The 16,319-nt window shown below is 46.9% G+C and overlaps 1 protein-coding gene across 1 annotated transcript in view; it reads left to right on the plus strand.

The window, feature by feature from the left end:
- The window catches only part of LOC135707415 (uncharacterized), a 261,090-nt gene that overhangs the window by 239,492 nt on the left and 5,279 nt on the right, over positions 1-16,319 (plus strand). The window contains exon 6 of the mRNA XM_065229228.1: positions 8,170-8,308. Coding sequence (XP_065085300.1) covers positions 8,170-8,308 — 139 coding nt within the window. The remainder of the gene's footprint in view (positions 1-8,169; positions 8,309-16,319) is intronic.

Consider the following 16,319-nt stretch of genomic DNA (forward strand, 5'->3'; position numbering starts at 1 on the left):
AAAATCATCAATCAAATAATATTTTTCCGCTCTCATAAGCTCTCAATATCACACGTGATATTGGAACAAAATATCATGCTTGATGTTGATTTTAAAAGCTCCTTTGATATTGCGACAACGTGCAAAAATCAAGCTGAGAGCTGACTCGACACAAAAACTCTCCAAATGCATATTAAAGGGCTGAAACGAAATTATTGCAACACTTACAACTGGCTGTATCTTTATTCCTTCTAGGCGGAAATTAATAAACTTTGCATAGTTTTTCTTTGAAGTGTATTGTTTACATCCTGTAAATTGCGTTATTGTTTGTTTCAATGCAGAAGGTCCATCATCCACTGCGTCCTAGCAAGAAGTATGGTCGACTTGTTTCGCGCTCCGTTAATTTGGAAGTTTTCTCGCTATTCTCTGACGTAAATAATCAGTTTTTTTTCTCGCTTAGTGATTCCTGGCATAATTCCCAGTAAATTTATCAAAAAGTGAGTTTTTTTTTCTGAGAAGAAAGTGTGTTTTCGGCATCATCGAAAATTGTTTTTGTGATTGGCAATTCGCCAATCATTTTCCGATCCATCGGTGCGTGGTCACGCATACCTGCACACGGATCATCGTCATCGAGTGTCAGCATCTGCATCCACATTTTTTTTCTTTGTGTTGTCCTTATTTTGGACGGCTAAGACCGCTAACGGTCCATCTCGCCCTGCATCCACATTTAAACCGCTCATCCATCATCGTGTGTTCATCTGAGTGCCGAGCCTCATACAAGCACACACCAACGAAGACCGCCCGCACACGCGGATCGAACATCATCCACGCTGCGCGTCGCTCCGCTGCTGCTGTGTAAACGATCGGTAGTAGTAGGTAGTATCGGATTATCAGATAAGTTTTTGTTCTAGTTTTTTTCTTTCGCCCATCAGTTAAATTTAAGTTTGTTTTTCTGTGTTTGTAGTTTTTTTTTTCGTGTATTGTGTCCGAGTGATTATCGTTTCAGTGGTAGAGCGTTTTTCGCTCTCACTAGTACGGCATAATGGACATTTTGTCGCAAGACGAAATGGACGTTTTGTCGGAAGGTGACACCACTTTGCCACGCGATAGCAAGAAGGGTCGAAAACGTCTGTCATCCCAGAAATCAGTTGATGCCTTCCCTGGTTCGTCATCTCAGTCTGGTAATGGACAGGGACAGATAAGCCCCCGATCGCGAGCCTACCCAGAAGACTCGACTGGCCCATGGGTTGTTTACTTTCAGCCCAAAAACAAACCTTTGAATGTAATGCAAATTACTAATGATCTGACGAAGCGGTTCTCGGCCGTGACCGAAATCTCGAAGGTGAGGTACAATAAACTTCGCGTTGTCGTCTCTAACCTGAAACAAGCTAACGAGATTGCTGCCTCCCAGCACTTTACACTCGAGTATAGAGTGTACATCCCAGTCACCGAAGCGAGTCTGACCCCCGAGATCTTGGAGAAGCAAGCGGTTGGCCGTTTCAAGAACCCCTTGCTTCCTACGGTTGAGATACTGGATGTCCAAAAACTGGGCTCAGTATCTGTTAGCGAGGGTAAAAAGAGCTTTACCCCCCCAGACTCGTTTCGGGTGACCTTTTCTGGTTCAGCCCATCATCACTACATCGAGTTGGGAAAACTTCGGCTACCTGTGCGCTTGTTTGTTCTTCGTGTCATGAACTGCCAAAACTGCACACAGTTGGGACATACGGCCTCTCACTGTGGCAGCAAGGCACGCTGTTCCAAATGCGGGGAGAAGCACGAGGATAGCGCCTGCACAGTCACTGCACCAAAATGCGTGTACTGTAAGGGGACTCCCCATGGTCTCTCGTCGTGCCCGGCGTACAAACAACGCGGGGAGAAACTAGAACGCTCTCTTAAGGACCGTTCCAGGCAGTCTTTTGCAGAAATGCTTAAGACGGCCACGCCATCGACCAACGACAAAAATCCCTTTTCTCTTTTGTCAGATGACGAGACTGACTCTGACTTGGCTGAGGAGGGAACTTCTTTCTGTTTTTCAGCACGGAAACGAAAACGCATCCGTTCGCGGAAAGTTGAGAATGAAGAACCCCAAATCAGCTTGCCCAAATCAAGGAGTGGTGGAAAAAAGGAAGTTTCTACTCCTCCTGGATTCAGAAGAACTGACTATACCCAGGATTTTCCACCTCTCCCGGGGACATCCAAAACCCCTGATGTCCCATTTTTAAGAACAGAAGCCCCTTCTTCATCTGGGTGGCCTCTCATTGCAGCAATCATTTTCTTCGATGGATAATTTTCCAAACGAGGTCGGGTATTTGATCACTGTTTTACAGTGGAATTGTCGAAGTCTTATTCCTAAAATAGAATTGTTTAAGTTTTTTGTTCACAATAATGATTGTGATGCATTTGCTCTGTGTGAAACTTGGCTCTCTTCAGATATCGATCTTCCTTTTCATGATTTTAACATTATTCGACTGGATCGTGAGGATTCGCGTGGAGGAGGAGTACTTTTGGGGATCAAAAAGTGCCATTCCTTCTATAGAGTGAATCTTCCACAATTTCCAGGTATTGAAGTTGTCAGGCTATTATTAAAGGTAAGATCCTTTGTATTGCTTCTGTTTACATTCCTCCTAGAGCCTTTGTTAAGCGAAAACAACTTTCATGTTCAGTACTTTCTGCTCCACGGTCGATTTTAAGAGATTTGAATTCCTACGGTACAGGCTGGGGGGAACTGTATGATGACAACCGTTCTACTATGATATATGACCTCTGTGACAACTTCAATATGACAATTCTTAACAATGGAGAAGTAACACGTTTGGCTGGTCCATCCTCAAATGGAAGTAAATTAGACCTCACACTTTGCTCTAACTCATTATCGTTGGATTGCACGTCGAATGTGATTCAAGATCCCCACGGTAGTGATCACTTGCCGATCAAAATTTCGATTGCCAGTGGGTTCAATCCGTCGGAACCCGTTAACGTCGCGTACGACCTCACCCGTAATATCGATTGGACAAAGTTCAAAAATGTGATAGAAGATGCTCTAACGTCGGTAGAAGGGCTTCCACCGTTGGAGGAATATAACTTCCTCTCCATTCTGATCTTGGACAGCGCGCTTCAAGCTCAAACTCGGCCGGTTCCAGGAACGTCTTTCCGTAGGAAACCTCCTTCCCCTTGGTGGGACCCGCAATGCACTGAGGTTTATCGTAAAAAGTCCGACGCGTTTAAGCTTTTCCGGAAACGTGGAACACCCCTACATTTCGAAGCGTACTCGGCTCTTGAACGCGAACTCAAGAGCCTCATCAAAACCAAGAAACGCGGATACTGGCGGCAATTCGTGGACGGATTATCGCGCGAAACGTCGATGAATACGCTTTGGAATGCGGCGCGAAGGATGCGTAACCGGTCTTCAAACAACGAGAGCGAGGAGTACTCAGATCGTTGGATTCTCAAGTTCGCGCGAAAACTATGTCCTGATTCTGTGCCGGCACAGATGATTCCTCGCGAAACGACGAATTCGGTAGACGAGATCAGCCAGCCTTTTTCAATGCTGGAGCTCTCACTCGCGCTCCTTTCGTGTGGCAATTCGGCTCCGGGGGCTGATAGGATCAAGTTCGACTTGTTGAAGAACCTCCCAGACGTCGCTAAGAGGCGCATGTTGAACTTGTTTTGTCAGTTCCTGGAGTTTAATATTGTTCCAGATGATTGGAGGCGAGTGAGAGTTATAGCCATTAAAAAGCCTGGAAAACCCGCTTCAGATCATAATTCGTATCGTCCCATCGCGATGTTATCGTGCATTCGAAAATTGTTGGAGAAAATGATTCTTTTTCGCTTGGACAAATGGGTTGAGACGAACCACCTACTCTCAGATACTCAATTTGGTTTCCGTAGGGGCAAGGGAACGAACGACTGTCTCGCGTTGCTTTCCACTGAAATTCAGTTGGCTTTTGCTAAAAAAGAGCAAATGGCTTCTGTCTTCTTGGATATTAAGGGGGCTTTTGATTCAGTATCGGTTGAAGTCCTTTCAGACAAACTCCACGCTTGTGGCCTTTCTCCATTAATTAATAACTTTTTGTACAATTTGCTGTCAGAGAAACATATGAGCTTTTCTCATGGAAACTCTACAGCTTCACGATTTAGCTACATGGATCTCCCCCAGGGCTCATGTTTAAGCCCCCTTCTGTATAATTTCTACGTCAGAGAAATTGACAATTGTCTAAGGGACAACTGCACGTTGAGACAACTTGCAGATGACGGAGTAGTGTCTATGACAGGACCCAGAGAGGCCGACCTGCAAGGACCCTTACAGGATACCTTAGACAATTTGTCTACTTGGGCTATCCAGCTAGGTATCGAATTCTCCACGGAGAAAACTGAGTTGGTCGTTTTTTCTAGGAAGCATAACCCAGCACAACCAAAGCTTCAACTTTTGGGTAAACCGATCACTCATTCTATGTCCTTCAAATATCTTGGGGTCTGGTTCGATTCACAATGCACCTGGAGATCCCACATTGAGTATCTGAAGCGGAAATGCCAACAAAGGATCAATTTTCTCCGAACAATTACCGGAACGTGGTGGGGAGCCCATCCGCAAGATCTTCTAACGTTGTACCGGACAACGATTTTATCGGTTTTAGAGTACGGTAGTTTTTGCTTCCAATCGGCGGCTAAAACGCACATCATCAAACTGGAACGGATCCAGTATCGCTGTCTTCGTATCGCGTTAGGATGCATGCACTCGACTCATACGATGAGTCTCGAAGTGTTAGCAGGCATGTTGCCACTCTCTGATCGGTTTTCGGAATTATCTCTCAGGCTTCTCACCCGTTGTGAAGTTATGAACCCACTGGTGATTCCAAACTTTGAGAAGCTTCTTGAGCTAAACCCTCAAACTCGGTTTATGTCATTGTACTACGTGTAAAGGGTGATACGGTCAAAATTTGGTCAATATCAACTTGACGTATTTCTTTCAATTTTGCATTTAAAAAACCTGAACACCCCTCATTTTGAAGGTGTGTGTGTGTAGAATGTTGCTCCTATTTTGATTTTGGAATTCACTCTTCAGTTGTCAAAATGCCGTCCAAGCAAAAAGAGCAGCGTATCAAAATTTTGCTCGTGCATCGCGAAAATCCGAGCTACTCGCACGTAAAGTTGGCAAAATCGCTAAAAGTTGCCAAATCAACCGTTACAAATGTAATTAAAGTGTTTGGGGAACGTTTGTCGACAGCCAGGAAGTCTGGATCGGGGGGAAATCGAAAACCGGAAGCCGCTGAGACGACAAAGAGAGTTGCCGGTAGTTTCAAGCGAAACCCTAACCTCTCTCTCCGAGATGCCGCAAATAAGCTGGGTGTATCGTCTACAACCGTGCATCGAGCCAAAAAACGAGCCGGACTATCGACTTACAAGAAGGTAGTGACTCCAAATCGCGATGATAAACAAAATACGACGGCCAAAGCGCGATCCCGGAGGCTGTACACGACGATGCTGACGAAGTTTGACTGCGTGATAATGGACGACGAAACCTACGTCAAAGCCGACTACAAGCAGCTTCCGGGACAGGAGTTTTATACGGCAAAAGGAAGGGGAAAGGTAGCAGATGTTTTCAAGCACATGAAACTGTCAAAGTTCGCAAAGAAATATTTGGTTTGGCAAGCCATCTGTACCTGTGGCTTGAAAAGCAGCATTTTCATAGCTTCCGGGACTGTCAACCAAGAAATTTACGTGAAAGAGTGTTTGAATAAACGTCTGCTGCCTTTCCTGAAGAAACACGGTTGTTCCGTACTGTTTTGGCCGGATTTGGCATCTTGCCATTACGGTAAAAAGGCCATGGAGTGGTACGCCGCCAACAACGTGCAGGTGGTTCCCAAGGACAAGAACCCTCCCAACACGCCAGAGCTCCGCCCAATTGAGAAATACTGGGCTATTGTCAAGCGGAACCTAAAGAAGACCAAAAAAACTGCTAAGGGCGAGCAGCAGTTCAAGGCAAACTGGCTTTCTGCGGCGAAGAAGGTGGACAAGGTGGCTGTACAAAATCTGATGGCAGGGGTCAAGCGTAAGGCCCGGCAATTCGGATTTGGAAAAGCGGAAGCCTAACTGAATATTTTTCCTGAATTTTATACTAATTGAACTTGAAAAAGAAATTTAATTTGATTTTTTAAATAAACGATTTCACCGATTTACACGCGTTTTCCCTTGACCAAATTTTGACCGTATCACCCTTTACATAACACAGGATGTCAGCCCTTCCCAGCATAATCCCTATCGTGTCTGCTTCTCCGACTTCGGCAATTCTGTTCATTTTGATTTATCCATGACGCAAGAGATTCGCGGAATCCCAGAGCATCATCGTTCCATGATTGCTCCGTCAATTTTCGCTGCAAAGTTTGGCCAAGTTGATTCCGCAAGATCGTTCTTCACAGATGGATCATTAATAGAGGCGTCCGCTGGTTTTGGTATTTATAACGAATTTCATAGCGCCTCTCGAATGCTTCAAGCTCCCTGTTCCGTGTATATTGCTGAGCTGGCGGCCATATCTATACGCTAGAAACGATCGCCTCACTTGTACCAGATCATTATTTTATTTTTACGGATAGTCTCAGTTCTGTCGAGGCTGTCTGTGTGTCTGATATCTGAAAATCTGAAAAATCCAGATAAATCTGGAATACTTCCACCGCTGGCTATGAATCGAGTGGAATGGAGACGACTTTATCGTACAGCACAGGACAACCCGTCCCTAGCCTGAATGTAATAGTAGTAATTGAAAAGTGACACAATAATTCAACTTTGATGACATTTGCTGAGCCGGGTTACCAGATTCCCAGTGATCTCAATAGTTAAATATTGATTCCTCCTATTTAAAAAAAATAAATATTGCAAATATGTTCCCGCACAGGTATGCAGGTTGGAAGCTGTATGGTTCGCAGATTCGAATTAAATGTCCCATTATTCTCAACTCAGCACAGATAAACATCCTGTGGCGCGCTGCTGCGGTGGGCCGAAAAATCGGTAATGGCCTTTGTTAAAATTGTCCATTATTGCAAACCGCACACAGAAAAACCCATTTTGCACTGTGCGTTACCGCATCAGTAACTAAATGGATATCGACAAGAGGGAGAATCCCTGTTTTTTCCCACACCCACAGAAACCGAAAACAATAATTAAAACAACTTAAACATCCCTACCTCATTCTCCTCCCGCAATGGTAAACCCCCATGAGGGCGCAGTATCAAACCGAGAGCGTGGGGTTCGATTTATTTCGACAACCACATGGGAGGTGAGGTGGACCGAAAAGGTAAAATAACAATACCCACCGCATATACTAGGAATGTGAATAAACATGGCAATGCTTTTACTGTCAACAAATGACAGTGAGAAATTTCAGTCGTGCAAATACGAATAAAAAAATTCGCACAGCTTAAGGGCTTGGCATGAATGTAGGTGGGGTAGGTATTTATATAAAAAAAAAACGAGCGAACGAGCGAACAAGCATCGCCATTCATGGTCGCCGTTGTTGTCGTCGTCGTCGTCGTATTGATGACGACGACGGTGCTGGTGAGGGTTGGGAATTGTTGGGGTGAAAAAAGCATTCCGATGGATGGCAGTTGAATGGTGATGGGGTTCGTTTGGCAGAAGAAATAATGGAGGAATAAAATTTATGATTTGGAGGAAAATAATGATGATATGTGAGTGTGATGTGGCAGAGTGAGTGGTCGTGCGTCGCCCGGGTTCAGTTGAGACTGGAATTGAGCTCGTAAGCTCAAATATCCTTCACTTTATGATTGAAAAATTGTTTTTCGAGCTTTTTGTTGGCTTTTGCGGTTGAGTGCAGGGATCGGGGAAGAGGTTGAATTGTTTCGTTCGTGATAAATTTGCTGTTTTTGGACGTCGCTTTTGGGGGTTGTATGTTTGTTTGAATGAGATATTTCATTTTTCCTATCAGACTGCGAGGTTTGTACTTGTTCTCTACTAAGCAGGAAACCCCTATGCACACAAATCTACCGAAAAGGGTATCGGTTCCCAGTACTAATGAACTCGCTCTCTTCATCATTTCGAATGAGTTCCACCCCCATCATCACGAAAATTGACCTTTCTCGAGACCACTTTTTCCCGGATGCTGAAATTCGTCCGCCACCAGCAAAAAGCCACCAACTAACGGAAAGTTTCTCGTTTTGTGCTTTTATTTTCCTTTTGCAGGTGAAATGTATCGCCCGGATATTCGATCTGTACGAACGGAGCGCGCTGCAGACGGCGGACGAAAACTACCCCCAGGTGCGGGTGCTCTCCAACAGCGACAACGGGGTGCACTTTTCCTTCATGAGCGATAAGGACGAAGGTGAGTTGCATTTCGGTTCGACTGGTCGCTGATGACCTATCGTAAGTGTTCATTTGCGTTAATCACTGGCTGCACTCGAGTTGCAATCGATATTCAATTAAACTAATTAAACTCGTCGTCGAGCGAGCAATCGAATGGTGATCAATATGGATACATTGTGTAATGTGAACGGATTGATTGATTTCGTAAGCTCCAGTCAGAATCAGCCGTGCACAGATATGATTAAAAGTGCAATCCTGCGGCGACGGTGGTTTACGGGGAAGCGTGAGCTTTGATGGGATTAATCGACGACGCATCAGTTGATGCTCACTCGGGAAAATTGCACCGTTTGGCCTGAGGCCTGGCAATATAGCTAATTATCGGATGCAAATGTTTGCTTCCGCATTTGTTTGCTTTTCCTTTTGTTTGCCATCCAATATGGTCATTTATTTGCAATTTCATGTATTTGTGTTTTCTTTGTTGGATTGAGGATTGTGGTTATCAAGAGGTACGCTTAAAGAGGATGGATGTCAAGTGTACAGCATGTAATTTAAAATCACTCACTGCTTCCCGCATTAACGCAAAGCTTACCCTCTTTGACAGAGACTACGTCTTACGTAAAGGTGCAGGTGGTAAATCAAAAATCTCAAATTGCGACCATCATGAAAAGGTGTTAGGTTTTGAACGCTTATAACTTTGTCGTTTATAGATAGAATTAAATTCCAAACACATCAATCGATAGAAAATAACTATAAAAATCTGCTGAAACACATATTTTTTAAAATTTTCATTTTAAAGGTTTTGAAAAATGTTCAAATAAAAAGTGATAATTTTATCACTGTTTTCATGAAAAAATCGAGTACCATTTGGTTGCGCATCTTTCTGCTTGAACCTGTAAAGCTATAAAAGAGCACTGCTGTTGCGCCACCACTAAACGAGTAAACTACAATCAGGCCTGGATGTTCTGTCCGACTATTTCAAGAGATGGAAGATTTGTATCAATGCAGCTAAGCTAACGTAAATATCCATCTTGATGGCACTCCCATTGAATGGTTGAGTGAAGAAGTCTACCTTGGTCTCAGCCTCGATTACAAATTGCTATTCCGATCCCATGTGGACAAGACATCGACCAAGAAGACCACCCTGTCCCTCAAAAACAAGCTTGCTGTTCACAAGCAGATCATTCTGCCGGCTCTTGAGTATGGTATGCCAATCTGCGAGAGTTGTGCTAAGTGCCACCACCTAAAGCTTCAGAGGATCCAAAACAAGATCCTCAGAATGATCCTTAACAGTCCACCGCGAACTCGTAATTCTGAGATTCAACACTCGAGGAGCGAAAGACGTCCACGCTGGATAGGTTTAGAGTCAAATGTCTGCGATCAAACCACCAGATCATTCGTGATTTGGCAACCTAGTTCAAGTATTTAGGCAGGTTCCTGTGCTCAAGTAGGTAGGTTATCAAATTTTTAAATTCATGCGAAAACAAGCCCTTAAAAGGGTATCCTGTAAATTAGCGCTAAACGCAATCATCATATTAGAATAACCAATAAGCGACGTTGTCTTGGAACTGGTGGCACCGGATGAAGACGTGGTTGATGCCAACGTAGTTGTAGACGTTTTCGAACGATCGGCTGACGGTGGTGAGACCGATACACGTTCTTGTCGTCTTGATTCATCGGTAGGATGTACCAATGGTGTTGACTGCGTTGATGGTTCACCAAGCAAAGACTTGTTCTGCGATGTCGAAGGTTCCAAAAGTGTCGGACTAACATATGGCGATGTTGGACTTTCGGGAAGTTTAAGGTTCAATTCTCCCAAAAGAATATCCAGCGGAAGTTGTTCGCCGACAGGCTTGGCTGGATGCATCGTCGACTGACGCATTGGTTGACGTTGATCGGTTTGGTAACTGGTTGATATGTGACCGCAATAGTCGTCGGTCTTCAGCCCAAACGTTGTACATGGTGCTTCCGATTCGTTCTAGCACCACAGCAGGAGCCCATCTCCAGATGTTGTTGGAGTGGACCTTGGCGTACACCAGATATCCCTTACTGAACGATCGTAGTTTGGCTTTTGGATTGTTGGTTGCTTCTGATCGGGCCACTGGAGGACGCAACAATTCCAGACACGTCCGAATTGGCCGTCCGAAGATGACTTCCGCTGGTGATTTACCATCGGGAGCTAAGGGATTCGGTGTGGTGCGATAGGTTAGCAGAGGGCTACCTGGATGTATCCTCTCCTCTCTCGTATTTTCCGGATTGCCCGCTTGAACGTATCGACGAAGCGTTCGGCCTGCCCGTTGGACTGCGGATGATAGGACGCCGTGGTTATGTGGTCGATAGCGTTGTCAAGGCAAAAACAGCTGAACTCGGCGCTCGTGAACTGCACGCCGTTGTCGCTAACCAGAGTGGTGGGCATTCCGAAACGTGCAAAAATACTCCGAAGAATGACAATCGTGGCTAATGAGGTGATGCTTTTGGTTCTCACGATTTCGATCCACTTAATCGACGACTAGTAGAAAATGATCACCTTCGAGTGGTCCAGCGTAATCAATGTGTACGCGTTGCCACGGTTGGGTTGACTTTGGCCACGGTTTTGATGCGCACTGACGGAAAGTCTAGACGAATGCTGCGATGTCGGCGTCGATTGAAGGCCAGTAAACGTAGCTATGAGCTATTGCCTTCATGCGTTGGACTCCGGGGTTACCTCGAAATTGAGCCGGACACCCAAGTTGGACAACCAACAACGAGTCTTGACGGCCGTAGAACTTCTGAACTTGATCGGCAATGGCCAACCTGGACTTCGGCCAGCCCTGCTGCCCGAACCGGTAGACCTTGCTAAATACTGGATCAGTCTGGGTGGCTTGCTGTACTGTCCTAAAACTGAGAGGAACGAACTTGATAGAATTGGATGCTACTGACCTCAAGTCCTCCTCGAGGATGACACTGGCTACGACGAAATCTTCATCAGGTCTTGCATGGCGGGCGATGAGTCGAGAAAGAACGTCCGCGTTCCCGAACTTCTCTGTGTTGACGTACTCGATCTTGAAGTTGTAGAGCAGTAGCTGCAACGCCCACCGCTGCAGACGATTTGCCGTGAAGACGGGGATTCCCGTTTTTGACCCAAAGATACGGAGAAGAGAAGCGTGATCTGTTTGAAGGAGAAAGCTGCGACCGTACAACATTTTGTGGAACTTGGTAACCGCATACAGGATCGCACGGCCTTCACGATCTGGTTGACCGTACCCTTGCTCTGCCGGTGTTAGTGCACGAGAAGTGAGCTGCACGACTTTGACGGATCCATCGGGCATCTTGTGGCTCAATGTAGCTCCAACTCCCACTGAAGACGCATCAGCCGAAACAATGATCGACAGCTCTGGATTGTAGTGCGTCAACAAGAGATCAGATGACAAAAGCTGCTTGAATTTATCGAAGGATTTTTGGCATTCCGACGTCCACTCAAACTTCTTGCCGGCCTTCAACAATTCATCAAGAGGATATCGCAAAGTCCGCATTCCTGAGACGAATTTACCGTAATAGTTAATTGCCCCAAGGAACGAGAGAACGCCGGCCACATCCGTAGGAGCTGGCAATTCCCGGATGGCTTGGATTTTAGCTGGATCCGGTCGCAATCCTCGTCCGTCGATGAGATGCCCAAGGTACTTTATTTGTCGCTACCCAAAAGAACACTTCACACGAAGAACTGCTTGCAGGTTTCGTTGGTGATCCGCTTCATCCACTCCTCCTACAATCACGTCATCGATGTAACCTGAGGTATGCTTGAGTCCGATCAGCATGGTGTCCACCAGTTGTTGAGACGCTCCAGGTGCTGCTTTCACTCCTGGCGGCAATCGGTTGTAGCGGTACAAGCCCCGATGCGTGTTTACTGTTAGCAGATCTCTTGAGGCTTCGTCTACTTCGACTTGCAGGTAGGCGTCTGACAGGTCAATTTGGCTGAAAATTGTGCAATTGGCCAGGTTTGCAAAGATGTCCTGTGGGAGAGGAAGCGGATATTGATGCGGTTGGAGAGCGTCGTTCAGCCCGCTGTAATAGTCACCGCAGATTCGTATGGCACCGCTCGCCTTCCGGACCACAGCTATCGGTGCAGCCCACTCGGAGTACTCGACTGGTGTGATGACGTTTGCTTGTTCCAGTCGATCCAGCTCTTGATTCACCGTGTCGTACATTGCGTAGGCGACTGGCCGTTTTGGACGGAACACAGGAGTCTGCCCTTCCTTCAGGCTGAACCGGACCTTCGCTTTCGTGCACAACCCCGGTGCGTTGGAGAATGTCAAGGGAAACGCTTGCTTGAGGGCGTCGATGTTTGATGGAGAACTGCTGACCTGGTTGCAGAAATGCTCTATTGGGACCGACCACAGATTGAATGTATCGATAAGATCGATGCCCAACAGATGCAACGGTTGCTTTACGACGTAAAATCGACCGTTGCGAGTGACCCCGCCTATCGAGACCTCACACGAAAACTCCGACTCAAGCTTCAGTGGATGACCGGATGCTGTAGACGCATTTATCGTTGCTGGCTTCAACGGTGGCTGACCGATTTCTTTCCACGTCGTTTCCGAAACTACGCTAATGTCGGATGCCGTATCGAGCTGAAGATTAACCGCTTTCCCTCCTAACTGCACTGTCACGAATTTCCGCTGCTTCTTCACGCTGCTCACCAGCGCTGCCGGTCTTGGTTGCCACTGGCTTGAATTTCTTCCGCTTCGAAGAGCTGCTGGTTTTCCTTGCGCTGGAACAGTAGCCTTTCCGATGGCCAAACTGGCCGCTTTCGTTGCACCTGTGCTTGCCGCAGTTCCAACATGGTGTAGCTGGACCAGTTCCATCGGGCTTACCTGGTTTCGACGCTGAGTGCCCCATCTCTTGCTTGAACTGCTGCTTTCGGAAGGGCTGCTTACGCCGGAGTGCCTTGATGGTTGCTGACGATTCGATCATGGCTGTATCGTCATGAATACCAAGTACAGGGACTCTTGGAACTCATTGACCTGCTCCAAGATGATGCGGAGCGTGACAATATGGTCCACACAGGTTCTTCCAGCACGGAATCCTGCCTGCTGTCAGAGTCACGTCGATCTTCTCCTGTATCCGATTGAGAATAACTTTACACAGAACTTTTAGAACAATACACAGTAACATGATGCCTCACCAGTTCTCGCATGCAGTTGGACCCCCCTTCTTGGGGACTTTTACCAAGACGCCCTGCATCCAGTCGGCCGGAAAAGTTGCGGTATCCTACACATTGCCGAATAGTTGATGCAACGTTTGTGAGGATAGCATGAGGTTACCTTTGAGCATCTCTGCTGATATGCGATCGACCCCCGGGGCTTTGTTGGACTTCATACTTCGGATGGCTGCTTCTATCTCCTGCAATGATGGAGCTTCAGTGTTGACGCGAGTAACGTGCCTCACACTTGGCGGATCATGCCGAGATGTTGGTGGTTGGTTGACCGTTGAAACTTCGAGAAGTTGTTCAAAGTGCTCAAACCAACGTTTCAACTGGTCAGTGGGGTCGGTGAGCAACTGTCCAGTCGCGTCTTTCACAGGCATCCTTGGGTTCATCCTTGCCCCGCTCAGGCGTCGTGAAACATCATAGAGGAGGCGGATATCGCCAGTTGCTGCGGCTTTCTCCCCTTCATCAGCCAGGGAGTCCACCCACGCTCGCTTGTCCCGTATACAGGAGCGCTTAACTTCCCTCTCTAGGGCCGAATACCACTGACGGGCCTCATTCTTGGCTCCTCGGGTCCTTGCTCGCTCTATCGCGGCTTTTGCTTGTCTCCGCTACTCGATCTTCCTCCAGGTTTCATCGGTGATCCACTCCTTTCTCTGAGTGCGCAGCTCACCCAGGTTGTTCTCGCTTGTTTCAATAAAGGCATTCTCGTCCACTGTTCTTCTACGCTGCCGCCTTCGGGAATATTAGCTGCGCGAGCCTCGAGTTCTTCGACGAACAATCTCTTCACTGCTGGGTCTTCCAGTCGGCGTGTGTTGAATCGCCGCCCGAGTCTCTCCTCCCGCCGTTGAACCCGCGCAATGCGTAGGCGGACCTCACCGACCGGGAGATGATGGTCAGACGCGATGTCAGCGCTGCGTTTATTCCGAACATCAAGAGAGCTCCGTCTCCATTTTCGGCTGATGCAGATGTGGTCGATTTGGTTCTCTGTATATCCATCACGGGAGATCCATGTGACTTTATGCACTAGGCGATGGGGGAAGAGCGAACCCCCAATCACCATGTCGTTGTAGCCGCGAAACTCTGCTAGCAGCTCGCCGTTCTCGCTCATATCTCCGAGACCATGGCGTCCCATAGTGCGCTCATAGTCCGAGTTGTCGGAGCCGATCTTCGCATTGAAGTCGCCTGTGTAGATCTTGATATCACCTTTTGAAGTCTTATCCACGACAGCATTCAGTTGACTGTAAAAGTTCGCTTTGTCCTGCAATTCGGCAGCATCGGTTGGCGCATAACATTGGATTATGGTAAGGTTTCGGACCCGTGATCTGAATCTAGCAACGATTATTCTCTCATTGATAGATTCCCACTTGATGAGCGCAGCCTGTGCTTGGGCGCTTAGCAGAAAGCCAACTTCACGATGTCGCGGAGCGTTTTCACCTCGCATACCACAATTTTTAAATTACCTGTCCCAAAGGCAGCATGTGTTCTCCAAAGTTCGACCAGCGGACTTCACTAAGTCCCAGGATTTCTAGCTTGTGCCAGTTTACCCTGTTGGGCTAGCGTCAGTTCATTCCATGTTCGAATTCTTGTCCGTTGTTTAGCGCTAAAAGTCGTTGCCATAAAATCAGTTCGTAATCTTTCACCATAGGTTTCTGTAACAATTTGATGGTTTCGGCCTAAGGTCTCCTATCCGCCGTGATTGGACTGCCATCTTGGGTATAGCTTTCGGGGAGAAGCATTTCGTATTCAGCCACTGGATGCCAGTCAGACGCTGTTTGAGCCGCCCCCAACATGGAGACCAGACGCTCGGATTTTGTAAACCACATCCTTCGAAAAGGATGCAGCTACCCCTTTCCCTGTCAGCATTCTGTAACCGTTTGGTCACAAGTTCATAGATTTTTGTCATTTATATTATATATTCAGAACCTTCACGTTTCTTGTGCAAGAACAGCAGTATACCACAGAAGTGATAGGGTTCTGTACCTCTGTGAAAATGTTGTGCCGTTACGTTATGTCCACCATAGAGCTACAATAAACTATGCAAAACAAGGCTGACGGGATGAAGGAAAATTGGGAGAAAGAACGGCCATTGCCCAAAATCGGCCTCTTTCAATATCAGGCGTCCGTGTGCTAAGACGCATTTCAATTTGCTAAGTGCAGTGGTTGGTGTTTTGAACGGTCGGCCGATCGTGCTAACGAAGGACGACGCCTGCCATCCCATCGTCCAGCAACGCCCGCTGGCCCGTCATCCGCTCGCTTCGCCAATCTGGCGAGAGTTCCGGCCGCACAGTAGGACAGGAGTCACTGTGTCGGCCATCCCGATTCACCATCAACGGCACCAGCGGTATGTACCGGTACAGTGAACAACGCGATTAGGCTACACGACACATATTACACGAAACTATGAACATAGAACAACACGCACATAATACAGAAAGTGGCCAATAAATGCAATTAAAGACAAGTGAAAGTTCTTCGTTTTTGTATCGCGAAACCCTCTGATTACCCGGTAGCTAGCCGACCCTGGGTGTTCCGGAGCTTGCTCTTGTCACCTGAGTCGACCGGGTGCTGTATGTTTGATCTCCGAGTAGGTAGTTGGTGAGTGCTGAGTTCTTACATCAGTTATAATTCGATTGAAGTTCCCACCGGGTTTGGTTACCCGATCTTCCCTAAGGTTACTCGTACACCAGCCGGTGCCGCGGGGTGGAAGGGATAGGAGCTACTGGGCAAGAGGCTAAGGACCACTTTCACTTGCGTGAAGGGTCTATTTTATAACCTTCAAGTACGCGAAGTACCGGTGGTACGCATTATCGAAGTCATTTGCCAGCCATTTAGAAGAAAGCTTCAG

The sequence above is a fragment of the Ochlerotatus camptorhynchus genome, unplaced genomic scaffold (assembly GCF_037179485.1).
Source record: "Ochlerotatus camptorhynchus isolate MF236.1 unplaced genomic scaffold, CSIRO-AGI_Acam_v1.1 ptg000310l, whole genome shotgun sequence".
NCBI lineage: Eukaryota > Metazoa > Arthropoda > Insecta > Diptera > Culicidae > Ochlerotatus > Ochlerotatus camptorhynchus.